The 23,217-nt window shown below is 40.4% G+C and overlaps 1 protein-coding gene across 4 annotated transcripts in view; it reads right to left on the bottom strand.

The window, feature by feature from the left end:
- The window catches only part of ddah1 (dimethylarginine dimethylaminohydrolase 1), a 176,962-nt gene that overhangs the window by 115,354 nt on the left and 38,391 nt on the right, over nt 1-23,217 (bottom strand). For all 4 annotated transcript variants that reach the window (XM_062978067.1, XM_008114183.3, XM_062978068.1 and 1 more), the window contains one exon: nt 17,250-17,383. In XM_062978067.1, the coding sequence (XP_062834137.1) occupies nt 17,250-17,270 (21 nt within the window). In that variant the 5' untranslated portion in view covers nt 17,271-17,383. The remainder of the gene's footprint in view (nt 1-17,249; nt 17,384-23,217) is intronic.

Genomic DNA, 23,217 nt, shown 5'->3' with positions numbered 1-23,217 from the left:
TTGTTTTTTTGGGCATAGTTTCAAAAAGATAGGCTCTAATAACCTAATGTTCTGTAGGTAAATGTTTTTCTCAGCCATTCTGGAAATTGGCAAGGGATAGATGAAAAAGCCTTGTTGCTAGAGTTCTTCATTATTGCTACCTGGTTTTCTTCTTGTGATGTGAATGTGCTGTCAGTATTGCTTTTAGAATCTTCCACATGTTTATGAATATGGATGAGAAACTATCACTTTCCTGGGCATTAATTATTCCCGCTGTTTGCTGCTGAGAAAACATTTGGTGTGACGACGTATATTTGTATTGATGACTCATGCTCCCACTTGCAGAAGCTTCTGAAGCACAAGAGTAAGGCACTGCAGGTGAGCAATTATCATAATTAGAGTTTCCAAATAAAACAAATGGTGATACATCCCTTTGCTAATTTCCATTACTTGCGTATCAGTATTACTTTGCCAAATGGGAGGAAACATCAAACTAATCCAATCACTCGCTTTTACGTTCATAGGAAAAGGCACCACAGTGCAAGTCCCCTGGCTGTGGTATTTCATATGCTCTTCTAACCTTTTTTGTCTCTGTGAGGAGTGAAATATATATTGTGCTTGTATTTTGAGTCATTTGGGGGAACTTAATCCAGGTTATTTTCCCTTTGGAAGAGAGGGCAGAGGTTTACAGCTGACGAATCCCTAAACTTTCCTCTGTAGTCTGATGAGGTAAATCCTTCTTTTAACTTCTGTATGATTTATTCCTGAAAAGGTGATGTAATGTGTGTAATTTTACGTACAGGTTTCCCTTTATGCGGATAAGACCATATGGATTTTTTGCTCCTGATTTTGAGCAACAGCAAAAAAGTGGGCATGGGACAGTGTTAATATTTTGGAGGCCCAGCGTCAATAGTTCATCAGACTTTCCCATTACCTTAAAGGTAGGTAAAGGTTTGTTTCTGTGTCTCCAGAAATTTTCCCCCAGCAAACAAAGTCTCATCACAAATCCCTGCTCTCAAGCGGCTGTTAAACAGCACACAAGTTATTAAAGGGTAGATTCACTATTCTTCACAGAATTAGAAACAATATAACTCCAATCACCTCCAATACAACACTTTTTCGAGTCATTTTAATTATTCAGCTGCCAGTCATAAAGGAAAGAAGAATTAAGTGTACAGGCATATAAGAAGCAGCCTTAGAGCAGAGCTGGTCCTACCACTAGGCAGAGGGGATCTTCAAGCAGCAGTTGCTGAAAGGAAAAAGTGAAAGCTTCCTAGCAGTCTAAACTCCCAAACAAGTGATATCTGTTGATGCAACCCACATGTCTGCATTGCACTCTTTAAGTCAGTCTGTCTTCTGATGTGGTGGGACAGTGTCCCATCACAGTCAGCCAACGTTTTAGGAAGAGTCAAACATCTTTGCCGCTCAGCTATTCCATATGGGGTCAATTTTGCTCTTTACCTGAGACAGAAAATTATCTTCAGCCCATCCTGCCCAAGCAGACAGGCACCCCTCCACTTATTTAACTAGTTAGGTACTAGAGCACTGTCAAAATTTAGAAATGATTGAATTATAGTACCTAGTCTTTTTTAACTCCAGCCCAAACCAATTATGAACCTATTTGCAGCAGGTTAGTTACAAAGCGATGATGGGGAAAGGGAGGTAGTGAAGAAACGAACATAATGACTAAACTAAGCAGGCAGAGAATGCTCTAATACAGTGGTTCTCAATCTGTGATCCAGGGGCCACCAGTGGTGCCCAAGGACTAAAATATGGTCCGCGGTCTCACCATTACAACATCACTGTAACAAGAGCGACTGGTCTCGCAAAATCCTCTTATAGTGCCGAGGCAATGGAGATGTTGAAAGGGGAGAGGGTGAATACCCATGAAATGCGCAAAAACAAGCCTCCTGACTGCTGCTTCTCTTTCTCCTCCCTCCTCCTGAGCGGAGCTGTTCCATATGGTGCCTGGAAGCGGGGACATTTGGGGTGCTAATTCATGGGGTTATTTGGGGTGCTAATTCAGAAAATTGTATTGGATTGACCACATCAGCTCTAGATGATTAAATATGGTTTTCTGTGGGCGAGCAGATGGCGACTACTGGATGGCATATGTTCTGTATCAGAAACTAGAGCTGATGTGGTCTATCCAATACAATTTTCTGAATCAGCACCCCAAATAACCAAACCAAATCTTAAGTTGACCAAAAACTGATTCGTAACCCTTTTGGTACTAATGATGGAGAGGGGTCCTTGGTCAAGTGGTCCCTGGTCAAAAAAAGGTTGGGGACCACTGGTCTAATACAAGGAGTGAACCATCAAGTCTTCATGGATGTGAAGCTGAAATTTAGTCTTACAGATCTCAGAGTGTGGTGGAAAGTTATTATAAGCACAATTTTTGTATGGGGGAAAACACACACCACTGACAACCTCTATGCAGTATTGAAAACAAGAGAGCAAGCTGTCAAGTAAGAGGGGGAAAACATACATGGTTGCAAAAGAGTTGAGCAAACATGATGAAAGAACAGATGGTGACAAATACAATGCTGGGTATAATTAGAGTGGGGTGTTGAAAAGCAAGTTATTGGAAAGCAGGGGATGTCTGGATTTACAAATGGATTAGCAGATAGTCCTGCCCGAGCATAGTGGATTTAAGGATCGGTCTCGTCCAAAAAACCAGTGGAGACTCCTGAACATTTCTGTCATGTGTTCAAACATCTATGAGAGTTGTTTCTTTTCTAAAACTGCCTGAATGGTTCCAACCCTCCACTGCCTGATAGCTCTTTCATCTCCCATTGGAAAAATGCTTCACCTTCAAAATGAAGTGCAATAGAAGGCTACGGTAAGTTCTACAATCCTCTTTCAATGAAATCATGAGGGACAGGGGTTCAAATGTGTCGAATGTAGTGGCAGACATTGATTTCCATGTTAGTCGGGCAAGTAAATCCATTCCAGGCTTTGGCTAGCCTTAAATGAGCTATCCAAATTGCTGAATCTGTGTGAGAATGGGGTTCAACATCTTGGAGAGCTCCTTTAAACATGAATTAACAACTGACATAGAATAACCAACCCAATTGAGATAGGCGCAACCAGCCACTACTGGATAATGGCATCCACTATCTGCTAACTACTATGCTTTCATCTTTACTTTCTATCTTGGGAATCTCAGAAAGGTAGCATGAATGTGAAGGGTGATGGGTACTGCTTGGGGTAGATTCAGCTCACTGTAATTCAAGCAGAGCTGCTGGTATAGTTGACTACTCTAGTTTGAATCCTTAGCGGTTCGCCTCACTGCAAACGCCAAGATGGTCCTTCAATATAGCACCTGTAATGATTTTTCAGATATAAAAAAGTAAGATCTGTATCTGTAGCAGAATAAGTAGATGAAAGATTTTCTTCCTCTAATTCTCCTCTCTTGTATAACCCCGAAGTTCATTAGCTGGAAGGAAATGTATGGAACAGCTTCCCACCTAAAAAAAAAAAAGCCAACCAAATCCAAATGTCAAAAGTACATGTTTCCAGAATGGAAATTCCAATAGTTGGACTGAAATAACTGAAAAATTGCTGAAACATGAGATTTACAGTTAATCCTGGGGATGAATCTAAATCTTCCTGGAAAGGCTACTGTATTTGGGTCTTCTGCCCTGTGGTAAGCCAAAATATTCAAGGGTCATTACTAATTAACATAACATCCCACCGCTTATTGTGCCATTCATACAACCTACTTAAGAAAAGCCACAAATAAGAATCTTTATCTTTAAATAGCTTGGAATAGATTTTTTCCAACCATCGGTTCTTTCAGAGTTGTTTTTCCACAAACTTACTTCTAGCCAATACCTCAAAAAACAAAACAAAAAACCCAACAAAAATCTTTATGGAAGTCAAAACACCACACTTTGCCTTAAGAATTTTAGATGGATAGGAAAGCATACATGTTTGAACAAACAGTGTTAAATATATATTTAAAATGAGACTTTTTAAAATCACTTTCCTACTTCCCAGTGAAAGAACATGTTCTTAGTCCTACTTTCCACTGTGTTTATATCTCTAGCTTACAGACATCTTTAGGACAAAATCCAAAAGTTAGATCAGTTAAAATGGGCATTTCCATGCAGATTCCCCTATGAGTGCATTATCTGTAAAATAAAAGAAGACTAACAAAATGGTGGGATTAGAAATGGAAGGGGTCATCTGTACTTTCAAAATATGTGAATGAAGTGGGGCATCTGTTCTCATAAAAACTTGGTTGGGCCTTCGAAGAACTAGCTAATCACTGTTTGTCCCATGCACCAGTCAAAACCAAGTAATGCTTACCAATCTGCACACCAAATTATTTCTGTTATAGTCAGTTATGGCAAGCATTATGGTGCAAATCTTTCCATCAGAATACAGGAAATAGTCTGCATTCACTGGGGTTAGGGGCACAGAATCCCAGTGAAAGTGAAAAAAAATGTAAATAATGAAATGGCTTTTTTAACTTGAGAGAACACCTCTATAGGAATGTCTAGATCTTCCAGCATGACTCTATGGTCTACCTCAATGCTGGAAGTTGACCATACAGTCACAGTGGAGGACCTAGATATTCCTGAAGAGAACATTTGAAATTAAATCCATGAATAATCAAATCCGCAAAAGTCAAAATCATAAATATAGAGGAGCGACTGTGCATTCTAGGCATACCAATTCATAAACCTTGATGTTGTCATTTTAAATAAGGGACACCATTTTACTAGGCCATTGTATACAATGCAACTTGAGCATTCATGGATTTTGGTATCCGGTGGAGTCCTGGAACCAAACTCCAATGGATACGAAGGGCCAACTCTAGTTGTAATCAGCACACAGGGAGCGGGAGGGTCTATACACTTTAACTGTTTTCTGCATGTGGAGTCTGAAGTGTTTCTGCCATACATAATTCTCCATGAGATCAGAGCCATGTAAAATCAGTGTTACGGGTCACATGAAGAGTCTCCATGTGAAGCAGAGGCTTGTTTTTTTATATTTCACTTGTCACATGTGAAGGGTAACAATGAGGAGCCTAGACACCAGATTCCATCTGCTTGTAGAGGCAAAGCAGAAACAGCTTTGGTTAATACTGGGATGGGGTGGCCAAGGAGTTATAGACTTTATTTCAGAGGCAGGCAATGGTAAACCACCTCTGAGTATTCCATTTAGAGCTACATCCAAATGATGTATGGTTGTCACTTCTCACCCCACCCCCTAAAGACTGATTTCTCCAATAGGTTGTGCTTGTACAGGGCAGAGAGGCTCAAGATGACCAGTATAAGCATGCTGCTGGACCTATAGACTCTGCCAGGGGATCTACAAAATTTTGAGCATAATATGACATAGGGAAAATATTCATAAACATCTGTAGATTATTTTCCTTAATCTGTGCAGTACTTCTGCCTCTTCAAGAAATAGAACAATCACATGTGGTAGAAAAATGCACATATATATGCCCTACATCAAATGTTTGTGGAGTACATATATGTGCCAAAATGCCAAATTCCACAGGCTACCCAGATATTAAGTGTTTGGTGAGAGGTTACACAGGCCTCTATATTTCTAGTCTGCATTAAAGCAAATTAAAATTGCTGATGGTTTGACAACTCATAATACTCATGAAGGCAAGCAGGCGACTCCTCTGTGCTGAGGTTATGAGAACTCAGTGCAGAAAAGAGGCACATTGGAGAGGCTCATGACAACCACAACAACTGGATTTGCACATCTTCTTACACTGAACTGTGTTGCTCTGAACAGTACATATAGTTGATGAATGTATTAGTCTGCTTTATACCGAGTAGGAGCATCCATCCATCCAATCCACTGCTTTCTACTCTGACTGGCAGCAATTCACTAAAGCTTGGGGTAGAGGGAGCTCCACTGCTTGGAATCTTTTTCAACTAGAAATGCAGAATATTGAGGCCTGAATACAATTGATAATTAAGTACAGCAGATCCACTTCAACATCAGAACTTGCTTAAATCCTGAGTTACCAAGATTCTATTGAATTAATGAATCTGCTCCATTTGGGATGAACATTTGGATTTCAGTCTTGATTTGGAGACAATGGAAAGTCTATTTTCTACCCCATGTTCCTCCTCTAGTTTCCTTTTAAAGAGAATTGGGGCATATATATTTACCCTATATAATCATACCTAAGCCTTAAGTCCCCTTCGGAGTTGAGAAAGGTGGGGTAGAAGTGTCGTAAATAAATAAATAAATAGAATTCAGACCTCTTCAACCTGTAACCCTCCAGGCGTTTGGATTTCAGCTCTCAGAATTCCTGACCACTGAAGAAGCTGGCTAAGGCTCTAATGTAAAAATGCTATAACATATATCTTTCTATATACATTATGACATGTAATTAATTTCTTAATTAATTTCTGTACTGCAATTTTGAAAAATCATCCAAATAGGTATAAATGCATTTAGAAACAAAGAGAAACAAACTGACTTGTTACAATTCATTTTTAAACTGGCAAATATTGAATTTGCCATCCATCCTGTAAATGTTAACTTCTAATCTACTTCAACAATTTCTAATCCCAGCATTTTCTCCCCATGTCTTTTAAAACAGGATCTAGAATTTAGATGCCTTAGCAGACCACAGTCAACAGCGTGATGCAGCAGCGAAAAAACCCAATGAGTTACAGACAGCATCTAAAAGAGTATACTGTCTAAATCAAGAGAAATAACAGTACAGTAGAGCCCCGGTTAACCAAGTCCCAGTAATCTGAGGCTCTGTATTATCCGAGGCGCCGCCGGGGGTGCCCCTCTCTCTCCCTCTCCTTCTCTCGAGTTTGAGAGAAGGAGAGGAAGAGGGAGGAGGAAGCTCCCTGTGATCGCTGCTGCCTAGAAATGCTTGCGGGGTGCTTCCCAAGGGGCGAGCCCTTGTAAGGCCTTTACTGAAGGGAAGGGTTTCCTCTTCCCTTCAGTAAAGGCGCTGGACTTTAGGGAAACGAGGAGCCCATTGTGGTTGGGCAGCGGGCGCTGCGTTTCCCCAATCCCTGCCGGGCCTTTACTGAAGGGAAGGGTTTCCCCGTCAGTAAAGGTGCTGGGTCGGGCCTCCCTATTATCCAAGAGATACGGCTATCCGAGATACGGCCCGCCCGTTTAACTCGGATAACCAGAACTCTACTGTACCACTCTATTTTGACTTGGCCTGGTCTCACTTGAAATCCAGTGTCCAATACAAGAAGGATATTGATAGCTGGAAAATGTCCAGAGGGTGACTAACATGGAAAAAAGTCTACTAACCATGCCCTGTGAGGAACATTTTAAGGAGCTGGGTGTGTTGGCTTAGAGAAGAGAAGGTTAAGAGGTTACATGACAGGCATGTTAAAACTTTTGAAAGGGTGTCATATTGGAAATGGAGCAAGCTTGTTTGCTACTGCTCCAAAAGATGGAGCAGTGGATTCAAACAACAAGAAAAGAGATCCCATTTTAACATTAGGAAGAGTTTCCTCATGATAGGAACTGTTCAACAGTGGAATATGCTGGCCATTTTAAACAAAGACTAGATGGCCATCTGCTGGGGGTGCTTTGATGGCATATCTCTGCATTGCAAGGAATTGGTCTGGATGGTTCTTGTAGTCTATTTCAGTGCTATATTTCTACGATACTATGACTTTGTCCCAAGTACTTGCAAAGGAGTGGTTGGATGGGCTCATGTGTAATGGAGACACATGAAACACAGAGGAATAGAAGGTGACTCCTGGGTCATGGAATGGAATCAACAGGTGGATTCTGATTCAAGAAAAGAAGCCTTTGATGTGTCAGTTCCGTAAAATGTTTGACAACCAGAGTCATTAACAAAGCAAATGGAATCAAATATTGATTTAGTTTCACTTCTCCAAAAGTTGCATTGTCAATGTTACTAATCTGAGAGACTGCAGAAAAAGCATTCCTGTGGGAGCATGGCATTTGTTGCTGAGTCCCAAAGAGTTATTTTAAAGTAACTGTGCATAAACATAAATCAAGAATCATGATGATATGCTGGTTTGAGCACAAAACTAGGAATCTGGGAGACCAGGGTTCAATTCCCCACTCAGCCATGGAAATCTACTGGATGGCCCTGGGCAAGTTGCATGCTCTCGTCCTTTAAGGAAGGCAGTGGCAACCCCCCTCTGAACAAACCTTGCCAAAAAAACACCCCTGTGATAAATTTATATAAGAGTCACCCAAATTCAGAAATGACCTGAAGGCACACAACAGCATCAATAAAAAGATAACAAACTACAAAGACTGGTTTCAGGTTTAAAATGCTCTCCAGAAGAAGTCTCACATAAGCCTGTTTTTGTTTTGTTTTTTTACTGTACGCATTACTTCCTTGTCATTGTTTCCACTGTTTATTTATTTCCTTCTGCTTCTAGGCTTTTTTTGTGTTTCCCCCCATTTCTTTCTTGCCCAGAAAGGGCAGGTGAGGCAACAATACGGATGAGAAAGACTGGGGCCAGAACACTCCAAAGACTGGCAGTGGCCCTCTTCTAGGGCATAAAACTCAGCAAGTAGCCCCTGATGGTGCAGCGGATTAAACCGCTGAGCTGCTGAACTTGCTGACTGAAAGATTGGTGGTTCGAATTTGAGCAGCTGGGTGAGCTCCCATTGTTAGCCCCAGCTTCTGCCAACCTAGCAGTTCGAAAACATGCAAATGTGAGTAGATCAATAGGTACCGCTCCAGCGGGAAGGTAATAGCATTCCATGCAGTCATGCCAGCCACATGACCTTGGAAACATCTATGGACAATGCCAGATCTTTGGCTTAGAAATTGAGATAAGCACCAACCCCCAGAGTTGGACATGACTAGACTTAATGTCAGGGGAAAACCTTTACCTTTACCTTAGCTGATACCTATCTAGAAATGATATTCCTTGAATCGCATAATGCAGGTCAGACACAACCTTGAACCCTGTGAAGATATTTGAGCTCTGTCCAGAGCTTATGACGTAAGCTTATTTTAAAAAGGAAATGTTTCTCATTCAGCAGCATGAAGCACAGCTCAGCTCTTCAACTATGAAATATGTACAGTATTTCTAATACAGCTACATCCCTGTTACTAGAAAAGTAATTAAAAATTAAACTTAAACCACAGAGAAAGATATCCTTCTATAATAACTGTGATGTAGCAACACTGTTGTCTTTTGAGAAATTGAAATATAGGGTATTTTAATTTTATTTTATTTCTATCCTGGCTTCTCTCTTAATTGTTATAACATGTGACACCTTTTATCAACACCTCCCACATCATGGTGGCTTCCATACACAGCACAGGCCTTTGCCAATGTCTTCAATTCTCCTTGTGGCTTTACCTGAAGTCAATTTCTGGTATTTGTTCCTTTTTATACCTATGCCTTTGGACATCCAATCCTGCCAGTCCTTGTTGCCTTAATCTTTGCCCAGTTTGCCCTCCTAACCAGAATATTTATTTCTCTTTCTTCTCATTCTTCTCCTAACCATCTCTTCAACTTATCATTTGGCTCACACGAAATGCAACTATGGATACCTATCTTCACTTGAATGTATTTATAATATTTTGTCTCTTTCTTTAATACCCTCCCTTAGCTTCTTCCTTCTTGATTAAAACTTACCAAGCCATCTAAAATATGATAGTGTTGTTGTTGGTGATGTACTAGAGTCAATAACCATAGGCCATGCGCTGGGAAATCAGTGGATGTCCTTTAGATTCAGACTTACTTTGCAAACAGAACATTTAAATTCTCTAGCTCAACCTATGAAAGGTCTTTCTACTTTAACAGTGTTAATACTCTGATCCAAAGTGGAGGCATTGAATGAATGCTATGTTTATCATCAGGCAATCCTAACCACAATTGTGGTTCATACAATTCATAGCACTTGCTGGAGTTCAGATGCATGGGCCAGAAAGTGGTCTAAAGTATAAAGTACTTCCAGAAAACAGCCCAACAGCAATCATGTTTATTTTGGGAAACTAATGCATAGTACTTTCCCCCACTGAGGTGATCTCTATTTTAAGACTCTAAGTAGCTGGAAGCCAGAGTGATGAGGTCAAAACATTGTATCATACATATTCATATCCTGATTTAGTGGTTCACACATTGCTCTCAAACTGTTATTAGTCATCTGAGGTATCTTTGCAAGCATGATCTGCCCCTGGCCAATGGCACTTCCAAAAGTAATGATGAATAAACCAATCCTAGCCTTAGAAACATATTTAATGGCTTTGGAATCCATCTATGCTATAGGTGGCTAAATAAGTTTTCCTTACATGTCAAGATTTGCTTAGTTCTGTTTGATGAATATTCCACACATTCTTTACACAACTTATTTTGCTTTCTTATATACTGTGATAGTTGTGAGTAATTACTTATAAATGCATTTTTGAAATGTTATTCTGATACAACTAATGGATTGGATCTATAGAGCCAAGAGTAAGAGACACCATGAAATCAATGAGATCTAATTTAGTCGATTTAAGTTTGACAAGATACAAGGAAAACAATGGAAGAGATACCGATTAAATTACACCCAATTAATTTAACTTTCTACTGTTCTGTGCATGACGATGTTTAAATCCAACCAATTATTTGCAAGGGATTAGACTAGATGGACCATTACTCCCTACCAACTCTATGATTATTTGCTGAATGGAAAAGACACATGACTCAGAAGTGACAGAGCCTAAACATGTTTTTGGTGTTCTAAACAAGTTCCTTTCAGAAATAGTTCAATTAACAAAAGATCACAAAAACAAATTATAACAATAAGAACACGCATTTGTTTTTAAAGACATAAATGATGTTGTTTTGGTGATAGATGTGTTCTTAAGTTCTATGGAAGAAGAATCATACATGAAATCCATTGGCTGACACTTTCTCAGCCTCAGAAAGAGGCAAACACAACCCCCCTCTGAACAAATATTGCCAAGAAAACCCTATGATAGAGTCACCTTAGGGTCACTGTATGTCAGAAAGTACTTAAAGTCATGCAACTGTAACACCAATACAATTGAAAATAGCATGTGTCATTTGAGCTTTCTCTTTGAGTCCCAATATAACTTTAGGCCCTGCACCCAGTGTGCCGATCACCACTGGGACCACCTTGACTGGCTTGTGCCACAGTCTTTGCAATTCAATCTTTAAATCCTCATATCGTGCCAGCTTTTCTAGTTGTTTCTTTTCAATCCTGCTGTCACCTGGGATTGCAACATCGACAATCCATACTTTGTTTTTTAACACGATTATGAGGTCAGGAGTATTGTGCTCCAACACTCTGTCTGTCTGAATTCGGAAGTCCCAGAGGAGCTTAACATATTATTCTCTGTAACTTTTTCCAGCTTGTGATCCCACCAGTTCTTTGTCGCAGGCAGATGGTATTTGTGGCACAAGTTCCAATGAATCATCTGAGCATCGGTGTTATGCCTCTGCTTGTAGTCTGTCTGTGCGATCTTTCTGCAACAGCTGAGGATGTGATCTATTGTTTCATCTGCTTCCTTGCAGAGTCTACATTTGGGATCTGTCGTCAACTTTTCAATTTTGGCTTTGATGGCATTAAGATTATTATTATTATTATTATTATTATTATTATTCTATAGCATTGAGACACTGATTAAAGTAGGATCAAACTGCATTATACTGACAGTGCAGATACACTCATAATCAGCAATAAGCTACTAGGATGTTGCCTGCATGGATCACAAAGTGTGTGATTCAAATCCAATTTGAACACAATAGTATCTTCCTGAGTTGAGCTCCATGTGCACCGCACAACTCCATACAGAGGCAGAATCTTTGCCTTCGAATTCATGACATCGTTAGGCTCCATTCATCATCATGCACAGCAATCCACCCCTAAATCCACCCTTGATCCTTTTAGTATTTTTAAGTCATTTCAATCTTGATGATGACAACCACAGCAGCCGACACAGGTCAGGGTAACCATTCTGAAGTAGGGCTTTATTATTACAGCTGCGGTACTTGACCTGAGGCCCTTGCCAAGCAGTACACCCGATAGAGTGAGAATTCCATTCAGGACCTTGACTTGAGTTCTCCTGTTACTTGAGAAGATGCTGTTCTTGGCTGCATTTCATGGGATGGGAGGTGAAGGTGTAAAGGGGAAAGAGCCCAGACATGTTAACATCCTAGCTGTCGACCGCCCCTGCGAAGAGCTCAGAGCGTGAAAGGCTTCGGATATGAAAAAGGTTTTATTTCCTCTTCCCCAGGAAGAAGAGGTGTCACTACGTGCCAGAACTGTTTTCTTTCTTGCCTCTTATATTAATTCTTGTGTCCCACTGGTTATAAAATGAAAATAAAAGCACTAATTTTGCTTCTCTATACAACACTGTCTTCATTGAATTCTGAGGGGGTTTTGGGCAGGGGAACAGAAGTGCAGCTCTGTTTTTTCGCTTAAATATAATATTCTCATATCACTTTGACTGACAATTGAAATAATAAATAAATGGTACAGAGAAAAATAGAATTTCTGCGTTATGTCAAGAGGCCTGAGCCATTGACAGACTGACAATATGGTTCAAAGAGCACAGGATATGTGTAATAAAGGGCCCTTCTACACAGCCTTATAACTCAGAATACCAAGGCAGAAAATCCCACAATATCTGCTTTGAACTGGGTTATTTGAGTCCATACTACCATATATTCCAGTTAAAGGCAAAAAAAGTGGGCTTTTATTCAGCTGTGTGGAAGGGGCCATAATGCAGTCAGAACTTGGGAGAAAAGAACTACAACCCCCAGATTATCTTTATAATTTTTTGATGTCTAGCAGTTCAAAGGGTTATTTTTATAAGCATCTGAGTGTAACACTCGTGATTAGTAGCTCTTGGTAAGAGTATTGGATTAGGATTGGAAAAACTATATTTCAAGTCCCGAACAGCTGCAATGAAGATGAAGAATCATGTAGGCCATCTTAAATTCAGAGGAAGAATGGAGGAAAACAAAAGTAACCAATAAATGATTAAATAATGTGCCATATTTAAATAGAATTTCTTACTTCATAATAATGACTTGCCTCTTGGGAATTATCATATGTGCTCTATAACATTGTATGGGTAGGTGTCCCTTTTGCCTCAAATATTGTTACTGAAAGAAACGCTACTAAGGACTGAACTTAAAGATCTTATTTAAATACCAACTTTACTCAAACTCAGAGTATGTATATGGTATATCTAGTCAAATGTGAACTACACTAGTAGTCTTAGATTAAATGAAACCTTTAACCACTTACTCTCTTGATTATTAGCATGCCACCATAGATCTTACAATGGTTAGTTCATATTTTGATTAAAATAGATTAATGAAATTGCTTCTGAAAGTTACTCAGAACTGGAATTTCTCCAGAATAAGAAAATTTCTTATCCTAGAGTACCACTTGAAAAATCTCTCTCTTCCTGTCATTGCTGTCTGATCTTTTATATGATCTCATCAGTTGAAACATATGGTATTCACACACACCGTCATGTACTAGCAAGGTTTCTAAAAAGGAACAAAAGCCCTGTCCCTGATTTCGTCCTCCCAGATATCCTAAGAGCTCTAGAAATCTCAGAGTTGTTCATACTCATGCATTCCTGAGAAGCTTGCACAGTGAGCAACCAAAGCTGTTTGATCTGTCCTTGGACACCTTCCAACTGATACTTTGGATTTCATAGCTGCTTTATTGCATTTCTCATCTTCTCAAAATTGCCATTCGACACACTTTTTAATACAACAGGAGAATTCATTTGAACAGAGCAGCTCTGCATGTGTCTAGTGATGTCCCTGGCTGATGGTACATGAGGAAAAAAGCGATGGTAACAAAACTCTTATTCATATCGGGTTTTATCCTTTGAAGAGGCCATCAGCTCCAGCTAATCCCTGTTCTAAGCTGTCAGATTTTGCCAACATTATGACTATCAAATATTTATAAGTCGCACCTCGATATTAATCTGAAACTTTTTCTGAATGCCAAAGAATAAGGGGAACTAAGGACAAAAATGCAAGTAATGGCCCCACAAGTATTATTCATGATGTTAAAATGAAGAAAGACCACAAAGGAGATGCTCAGCACTTCTCCTTCCTACTGTTTCTTTGTTAAAATGCCAGTTTTAAAAAGTGCAAATTAGACTTTGAATCCCCACATGAATAAAAGAGTCCTTGGAGAGTAAAAGCCAGAGCAGAAACACTAGAAAAATAATTACAGTCATCCCTCTATTTCCATGGATTCCACTATCCATGACTTGAAAATATGTTTGTGTGTGTATGTATAGTAAACACTTATTTTGCCATTATAGATAAGGAACATTGTTTTACTAGATAGTGTATATAGTATTATAGGACTTGAGCATCCATGGATTTTGGCATCCATAGGGGTCCTGGAGCAGGGCCGGTCCAACATGGGACGCCAATTACGCCTCGGAGTTGGGCACACATCGACGGGGGGCGCTCTCGGGCAAAAACATGTGCCTTGGCAGCTCTCCGTGCGCCCCGTACCCTCCGTGCCTTTTTCCAGCTGATTTTGACATTTTTGTCCCTGAGTGGGATTCGAACTCGCAGCCTCCTGGTTCTGAGTGTGGTGTACTCTCTCTGGGAGCCACCGACTCCCCTGTAACAATAGCAATTCGGAACTTATAGTTATTCTCTCTCTTGCAATCAGTTCATCTTTTCCCTTTATCTTCTAAGAATAATAATAATAAAACTTTATTTATTTATTTATTTATTTATTTATTTATTTATTATGATATAATACTGATAATAATACAATTTAATAATTTTAATTATATATTATATATTAAATGTAATATTACTAATAATATTACAATGTAATGATTTAGTACAATATAGTAATTTAATACTATTATTTTACTATGCTAATAATATAATGTATTGTATGTGAATGTAATTTGTAAGCTGCTCTGAGTCCCCTTTGGGGTGAGAAGGGCAGCATATAAATGTAGTAAATAAATAAATCGAGCTGTCAAGCCTTGCCTTCTCTGGCAAAACATTTCCAACTGATTTTGACATTTTTGTCCCTGAGCAGGATTCAAACTCGCAGCCTCCTGGTTCTGAGTGTGGTGTGTTCTCTCTGGGAGCCACCGACTGCCCTGTAACAATAGCAATTCGGAACTTATACTTATTCTCTCTCTTGCAATCAGTTCATCTTTTCCCTCTATCGGGGCCATCCTGGCCCCGTGCCTTCCCAAACTTGGGGACATTCCTTCCTTCATCCCTCTCTTTAGAGTCCCCCAGGATTTATGTGCCAAGGAGTCTGGCTTGCTAGGGTACTTTGGGAAACTACATCTCTCATGTATATAAAATTGCCCTAAAAGCTCAGTGTTTCTGTCTATGTGTTCCTACTTGCCCATGTGTTATGTTGCCTCATTATGTTTCTGAGACCCCATCCCCTTCCCTTTGGTGGGAAATGGTGTTTCTGACCCCAAAGAAGTCCTGCATCCCACATAATCATATAGCCTGCGGGGACGAAATCAAGCTGGGAATTTCCTCATCATGTATAATTATGTGAGAGGCAGTTATAGGGAGGAGGGAGCAAGCTTGTTGTCTTCTGCCTTGGAGACTAGAACATGGAAGAATGGCTTCAAACAAATAACCCACATTACCTGCTTTGAACTGGGATATATGGCAGTAAGGATTCAGACAATCCAGTTCAAAGCAGGTAATGTGGGTTATCCTGCCTTGATATCCTGGGTTATAGAGCTGTGTGGAAGGGCCCAAATTCTTTCTCCTTCTCTGCCAAATAATGCTGGAAAGTGTCCAGAGGAGGGCCACATCTATGGCAGGCATCCTCAGAGGTTGTGAGGTCTGTTGGAAACTAAGCAAGTGGGGTTTGTATATCTTTGTTGAGAGGTGTTAGCTGGCCCTGATTGTTTCATGTTTGGAATTCCCCTGTTTTTGAGTATTCTTTTTTACTGTCCTTTTTTTACTGTCCTTTTTTTACTATTTATTTATTTATTTATTTATTTATTTATTTATTTCCCATACTTCTGTCCCACCCTTCTCACCCGAAGAGGACTCAGGGTGGCCTCACAACTGGCAACAATTCGATGGCCGACATACAAATTCCAATAATATAATGACAATTAAACTCAAACATTAAAACAAAACCTACTAAAAACAACAATTACAACCAGTTCAAAATCATAGTCCAGAATCAGTCCAGTGGTCAATACTTAAAAAGTCCTCAATTATTGCACTGCTAGGAATAATGCTCAATAACCATAACCATGTCTAGCAAGGCTATTCTATGCTAATCAAGGTGATCAACTGCAGTTATTCACACTTGGCCTTCATATTATCCAACATTTTTGCTTATCCAATGCTCTGCTGGCCCGTTCATGTGGTTTGGTGTGTGTGTGTGTGGGGGGGGGGGGGGGCACCAAAATTTCTATTTGCTTACACTTGAAAATTATCTTGGGCCGGCTCTGTCCTGGAGCCAAACCATAGCCACTGTATATGCTGCCTCATCGTGCTTTATTTCACCAATGATGATAACCAAAATAATAATAGATAAACACCCCCTCGATGGATTGTCACCTTGACATGGTGAGGGGGCTTGTGTGTTCCGATGAGCCTGTGGGCACAACCACGGGAGTCACACACTCCCAGGAGTGGCCATAGGGGAGGATCCAGACCAAGAACAATCCGAAGACCCAAAGACCTCAACGGCGGAGCAGGTGGAGGATAACATGGTACATGTTACAACGGCTGTGAAGACGGAAGAAGGCTGCAACAGACTGAGAAGCCACTCTCGTTGTGTTAATCACACCACTGCTGGGACCTCAATCTGTGAAGACTGTGTGTTGACCGGCTGTGCACCGACCTCCACACATTAAAAAAATCACGCACAGGCGTCTTCCAAGAAATGGAGGACCATCATCCTCGAACTACGAGGGATCGCCTAAGCTAAAAATAGATAAACACTGTATCCTGAAGAAATATCAAGCTGGCACTCATTTGCACATCCATTTATTATTGAAATTACATATCCACCATTTAATATGTACACGTAGAGGCTATGCAACAGGACCACTACACAAATACAGCCTCGCCATGTTTTTTTCCCTAAGAGAACAATTCTCTAGGCATTTGTATGTCCTCCAGGATAATTCTATGGGCAACTTCCAACAGAATGACACTGGAAGACCTACAAATGCCTACAGAGAACAACGGTGGGAGTAGCAGCAATCCATGAGTAATCAAATCCACAAATTTTTAATGTACAAATGTGGAAGGAAGACTGTATAGTACATAGAATGGTTACTGGAAAAGGTTAAGGCTGCTTACCTTGGTGTTTTCACTCTTCATGTATACTTAATAATAATATTCTTTGGGGTTTCACAATTTCTGCTCTTTTTCTTAAATGTTCTTTTTTTCTTTTCTCATTCAAGTATATTTCTTGTTGTATGACAAGAATATATCTGGAAAATAAAGCAAAAGGGTTTTTTGCCACTTGAAAGGATGAAGAATGGTATTCCATTATGGAGGCATGGCAGTCAGCATAACAATAAATGTAACTGCAATAGGAAACCTCTCACTAAGAAAGATTCTGGTAGCTCATTTTGTTTGCGTAAAAACAAACCCAAAGTAAAATATTGAATTTAAAGCAACAGCCACCACTTCAAGGAGACACTGCTGCCATCTAGCAAATTAACACCTGTTTTCAATTTAAACAACCATTTCCTCCCATAACAGTTTATCATATACCGCTAACAAGTAGTGGGAAGCTAGTACCTAGTACAGTAGTACTTGGTTGTCTGAAGTGAATGGAGAATTCACTCACTCTACAGCCATTCTAGGGAGTTCATAGGCTCCCTCTGGTGACTGCAGCATAGACTAACATAGACCAGTCCCTGGCTTGGGGAGGGGAGGCATGGTTATTTGCATTTTTTTAAGGAAAAGTTCCGTTTTTGCTACTGAATAGAGAAGTTGCTATCACAGGAATGCTTTATTTTTTCCACAAGTTGATTGCCCCTGAGACCACAAATATGATCTTAAATGCAAGTGGCTGATTCTGGATAGTGGAATAGTGCTTCATAGCTCACTAACCCTCCATAGGCCTGGAAGAATTGTTAATTATACAAAATTGATTCAAAGCTACCAAATTCAACAGGCTTAAAATTGGAAAGTTTTAAATGTAGGGGACAGGACTTTGGTTTTGCATTTCCATTTCCCTGCTGAAAAGTCCTTATATCCAATCAGTAGTTGGAGATGAAAGAATTCTCTTATATAGTTGTGTAGGGGACCATTTTGCAAACCCTTTCCCCTAGAAACATACCCCTCAATCATTACAAGATTCTAACAGGCCTCCAGTGGAGTCTGATTTCAATAGAAGGGACGATGTATGTTCTTCTTGTGAAAGGGGCTACTACACCAGTATTATGCTGAACCTTGAGATTTCAGTGCCAAAGCCTTGGGTCAACGTCTTGTGAAGTCATTAGAAGTACAAACTGGTGGGATTACAAGGCGAATCCCCCTGTGATGTAAATGCATCTAATATATTAGGCATTTCCCACAACTGCAGAAAAAAATCTAGCCAATGGTGAAAGATATATACACACATCTTTTCAGGGCAGCACTCACTTTGAGTTTCCTATCCTTGCTTGGAGGACTGGAGAAAAGGGGCTCTGGGCACCGAGAACCCTATATATGTGAGTCTATTATATGTATGTTTGTGTACTCACTCACAGACAACAAAGGGGTCTAGACATATTGGGACCTGGATGATAGCAATGATGTTGGTACTCCCACTTTTGGTTTGGCCCCATCCACTACTTTTCTGGAGCCAAGTGACTTTAGCATGACAAAGTTTCCTCAGACTTTATGGTGTTTGGATGTGCTTGCTCCTATTTCACAAACTTGATTTATGATGAAGTGAGAGAATAATCAAGTCCTCTAGGTTTTGGATCAGCTGCCCTGGGATATAGGATTTCAGTTGTCCTCACCCTTCTGGGTTCATGGCTGCCTTTGGAAAAGATTGCATAGAAGTTTTCAATCAGCTGAAACCCTAGTTAAGAGACAGGAAGGACTACTGCCTGATGCTTTTTTACATCACAGTTGTACACTGTGAGCTCATTATCTGAACGTTTCAATATGTGCCTAGAAAAGGGTCATTCTCCTCTCTCTCTGTGAAGTTTCGAAGCCGCTTTGAGTCTCCTCGGAGAGAAAGGCGGGGTAAAAGTGATGTAAATAAAATAAATAAGTTATTTAAACTAATTGTACTACACAGCAGCACTGATTGATATAAAAGTACTGCAGTATGACTTTTTGGCCTATTATTTTTATGAGCTAAAAAAGTTTCCTAGTGGGCTGCTGGCAAAATGTATATTCTCCTTTCCTTTGCCACAGTGCCCATTCTGGATTATGTGAGTCATACATCCATGTGTATGCGCACAGACACCGGCAGAGAACAGCTATTTTGTGTCTGTGCAAAGAAAAGGCAAATAGCACTATAAAAGCCACAAAAATTGGCAGTGGATTTAGGAACATCTGAAGCTCTTCATATTTCTATTCATAGACAGGTATTCAAATTGAGGTGACCTTTAAGTTTGAACATAACAAGAGTAACAGAAGAAGAGGTACCAATGGATAATGAGCTGGAATACTTCATAGCTTTGACCTAAGAAAGGAAGCCTTCATGGTTCTACTTGTGAACTTCCTGAAGGCATGACTCCAGAGCGGCTTGGGAAAGTCTCCTCTTGGAAATATTGGAGAGCTGGTAAGCATGAACATACTAAGTTATACAGACCTGTTGTCTGATTTGGCGTAAGGTTCATTTATTTGAGCAATGTTAACACATGGTGTGCTGAATCTCTATAGTGGTCTCTGGTAGTCTCCACATTAGTGAAGATAGGGTGTGTGGATTTGCACTGGGGTTTAATCTGAACTTAAAGTGACCCATCAAATACACTCCATGGTATCCCCCAAATAGGTTTAGTAGCAAACGGAAACAGATCTTTGGGTGGGGGGAAGCCTGGTACTCATGATTAAAGTAATTTCAAATTGGTGCAAAATGCAGCTGCCCAGCTCCTTGCGGGAGTCCCGATAAGATGCCACATAACACCAATCTTACGGCAGCTGCACTGGTTACCAATTGAGCACCGGATCACTTTCACAGTGATGGTGCTTACCTTCAAGGCCTTACATGGTCTAGGGCCGATGTACCTGAGGGACTGCCTCACTCCCTACAAACCCCAGATATCCCTCCGTTCTGAGGACCAAGACCTACTGGAAGTCCCCAGTTTTAAGACTGCATCTAACTGCAACTAGACGCAGAGCCTTTTCAGTAGTGGCGCCATCTCTCTGGAACACCTTGCCACCTGAAGTTCGTGCCTTGCGGGACTTGTTGGCCTTCCGCAGGGCATGTAAGACACACCTGTTTCGACAGGCTTTTGAGTTCTTTTGTTGATGTTTTAAAAGGTGCTTTTAGGATGTTTTAAAGATGTTTTTAAGATGTTCTTTAAATTGTTGATTTTAGCAGGTTCTTGTAAGCCGCTCCGAGCCCTAGGGGAGTGGCGGCATATAAGTTTGAAAAATAAATAAATAAAATAAAATAATTTCGAAATGACTGGGGTGCTACTACAGAAAAAGTCCTCTCTTACACACTCACCAGTTTAGCCTTTTAGAGTTGTAAAACACACAACTGAGCCCCCACTCACTGAAACGTTGTGAATTCCAGGCAAGTGCATATAGGAGAATGTGGTCTTTCAAATATTCTGGCTCCAAACTGTTCAGGACTTTATAGGACAAAATCAACATCTTTAATGGAGCTTGGAAACAGATTGGAAGTTAATGTCATTGGTTCAATACTGGGGACATATGGTATCTAAAGCACATACCAGTCAGCAGTCACTAGCTACAGCTTCTGAACTCATTGCAAGCATGTGATAGTAGGCTAACCAAAAACAGTAGCATGGGTCCCTGTGGCCAAATTTACCTAGACAAAGATACTCTTGGCTAGAGCAGCCCCCTGGCCTTCCAGTAGAAAAGCAATGTCTAAGAACATCTCTAGGATGCAGTTGTATTCCTTTAGTGGGAAAAGAAAACTGTATTTTCATTTATAATACAACACTAATTCTTCCCAAGCACCCCAATGGGAATCTTCTTCAAGGCCTCTTCTTCTGTGGCTGCGGTGAAGACACCTGATTGATGTGGACTTTATAGCAAAAAGCACTTGACACTCCCTGAGTATTCAGGTGCTATTAGTTCTTAAAAGGCTATTAGTTCTTAAAAGTGTCAAAATACGAGGCAGTACACAGAGCTCAGATCAGGCCATACTATGGAAGAAGAGATGGACAACCTAAAGCCCCCTCTGGAGGACTGTAGCACTCTTTGTGTGAAATGTATTGTCAGCTGAAACCAAGAAAGATGCCAGAAAATTTCTATGGCTTTCAGATTAATAACATTATTGCTTAATTCCCCTCCCCACCTCTCTATAAACTTAGCCATGCTTATGGTCCTTAATATGGGGGCATGAACTAGACCAGGGGTCCCCAAACTAAGGCCCGGGGGCCGGATGTGGCCCTCCAAGGTCATTTACCTGCCCCCCGCCCTCAGTTTTAGATTTAGGCTTGCCCAAAGTCTGAAATGACTTGAAGGCACACAACAACATTATTCCTAATTAACTTGACTATCTCATTGTCCAGAAGCAGGCCCACACTTCCCAATGAAATCCTGATAGGTTTATGTTGGTTAATTTTTTAAAAAATATTGTAATGTTCTTTTGTTGTTGTTGTTGTTTTTGCACCACAAATAAGACATGTGCAGTGTGCATAGGAATTTGTTCGTATTTTTTTTCAAATGATAATTTGGCCCCTCAACAGTCTGAGGGCCATAAACCGGCCCTCCACTTAAAAAGTTTGAGGACCCCTGAACTAGACTGTCCATGTACAATAAGCTGAACAGAGTAAGAAGGTCAAAAGATCAATGGAATCTCATATTCTCATTTACGCAGCTTAGAGGGAAAAATTTGATCAGTAACCCAGAATCCTATAGTTGGTGACTATGGTGGCTGAGGAATACTGGGGATGGTAATTCACCCCCCAAAAGTAAATTTTCCAAGTTGTGCCTTTGCTGTCAGCCTTGTGGTCTTCAGTATTCTACAGCATTTTTCAAATGGCCATGAACATTACATGAAAATGCTTCCCTGCCCTCCTCAAAGCAGGTTGTCCTTGTGCATAATCCACTCTCTTGTGATGGATTCATGTACTCTGAGAGGATACTTTTCTTTCCTTGCTTTTAGCTCAATGGTGGGTCACTGCCAGGAACAAGCCTCAGGACATTCCATAATGGCACTCTTAATAATCTGTTTCCCAACTTGTCTGCAGAGGTGTCAAGGCAGAAGGACAAAGCTTCCTCTCCAAATGCCGCCGCCGCCACCAGATTTTTGGCAAGTGATTACTAAGAAATGGATCTGTGTGGTTCTGACAATGTAATTGTGCATTTTGGTGAGAAAAAATTTTCTTTAGACATTTTTCTCAGCCTTATAGTCACTCAGTTGCATCATTAAATGAAACATAGAGGAATGTGGCATCTCTGTTTCTGAGATAGTAGCCATCCAGTCTAGTAGACTAACCAGCAGTGGAAGCTGGACGTATTTTTACAGCAACAAGTTCTGAAAACTCCCCAAGAACTAAACTAGTGGTTCTTCACCTTTGATCCTCCGGGTGTTTTGGTCATCTACTTTCAAAATTCCAAACAGTTGATCAAGCTGGCTGGGACTTCGAGGAGTTCAAGTCTCAAACATCTTATGGAACAAAGTTTGGGAACTACTTAACTAAGCATCTTTCAAGAAAGTACAGTACGAGGCATGCATGGCTCAGGACCCTTTCACACTATTATGTTAGATCACTCAAATGCCACTTTAACTACCATGGTTCTGTCCCATGTGTTGTAGCTCAGCAGTCAAGAGCTGATGATTCAGAAGAGATTGTGGGATTTCCTGGAGTTCAAAGTGATACAGGCCAAGGGAATGAAATTGCCTCAGACAGTGCTGAGCTCCAAAGTCAGTCACAGGCACTAGAAACAACATAATTAAATAAGGGGTCTAGTGAAGAAGAATTAAATGAAACAGAAAACTCTCAAGGGAAAGCACCTGGCTGTATAAACAAGGATCTCCGTTTGCAGATCAGGGCAGGGAATCAGCTCCATAGGTCAGTGAGGTTACATGGAAAGCAGATAGAAAAAGTTTGTGGGAAATACCATAACTTCATGACTGCTTATTAACAGCCAGTTGTTTATCTTAAAATTAGTTCAG

The sequence above is a fragment of the Anolis carolinensis genome, chromosome 4, assembly GCF_035594765.1.
Source record: "Anolis carolinensis isolate JA03-04 chromosome 4, rAnoCar3.1.pri, whole genome shotgun sequence".
Classification (NCBI taxonomy): domain Eukaryota; kingdom Metazoa; phylum Chordata; class Lepidosauria; order Squamata; family Dactyloidae; genus Anolis; species Anolis carolinensis.
Note: the sequence above shows the minus strand (reverse complement) of the source record. Positions and strands in the feature narration are given on the sequence as shown.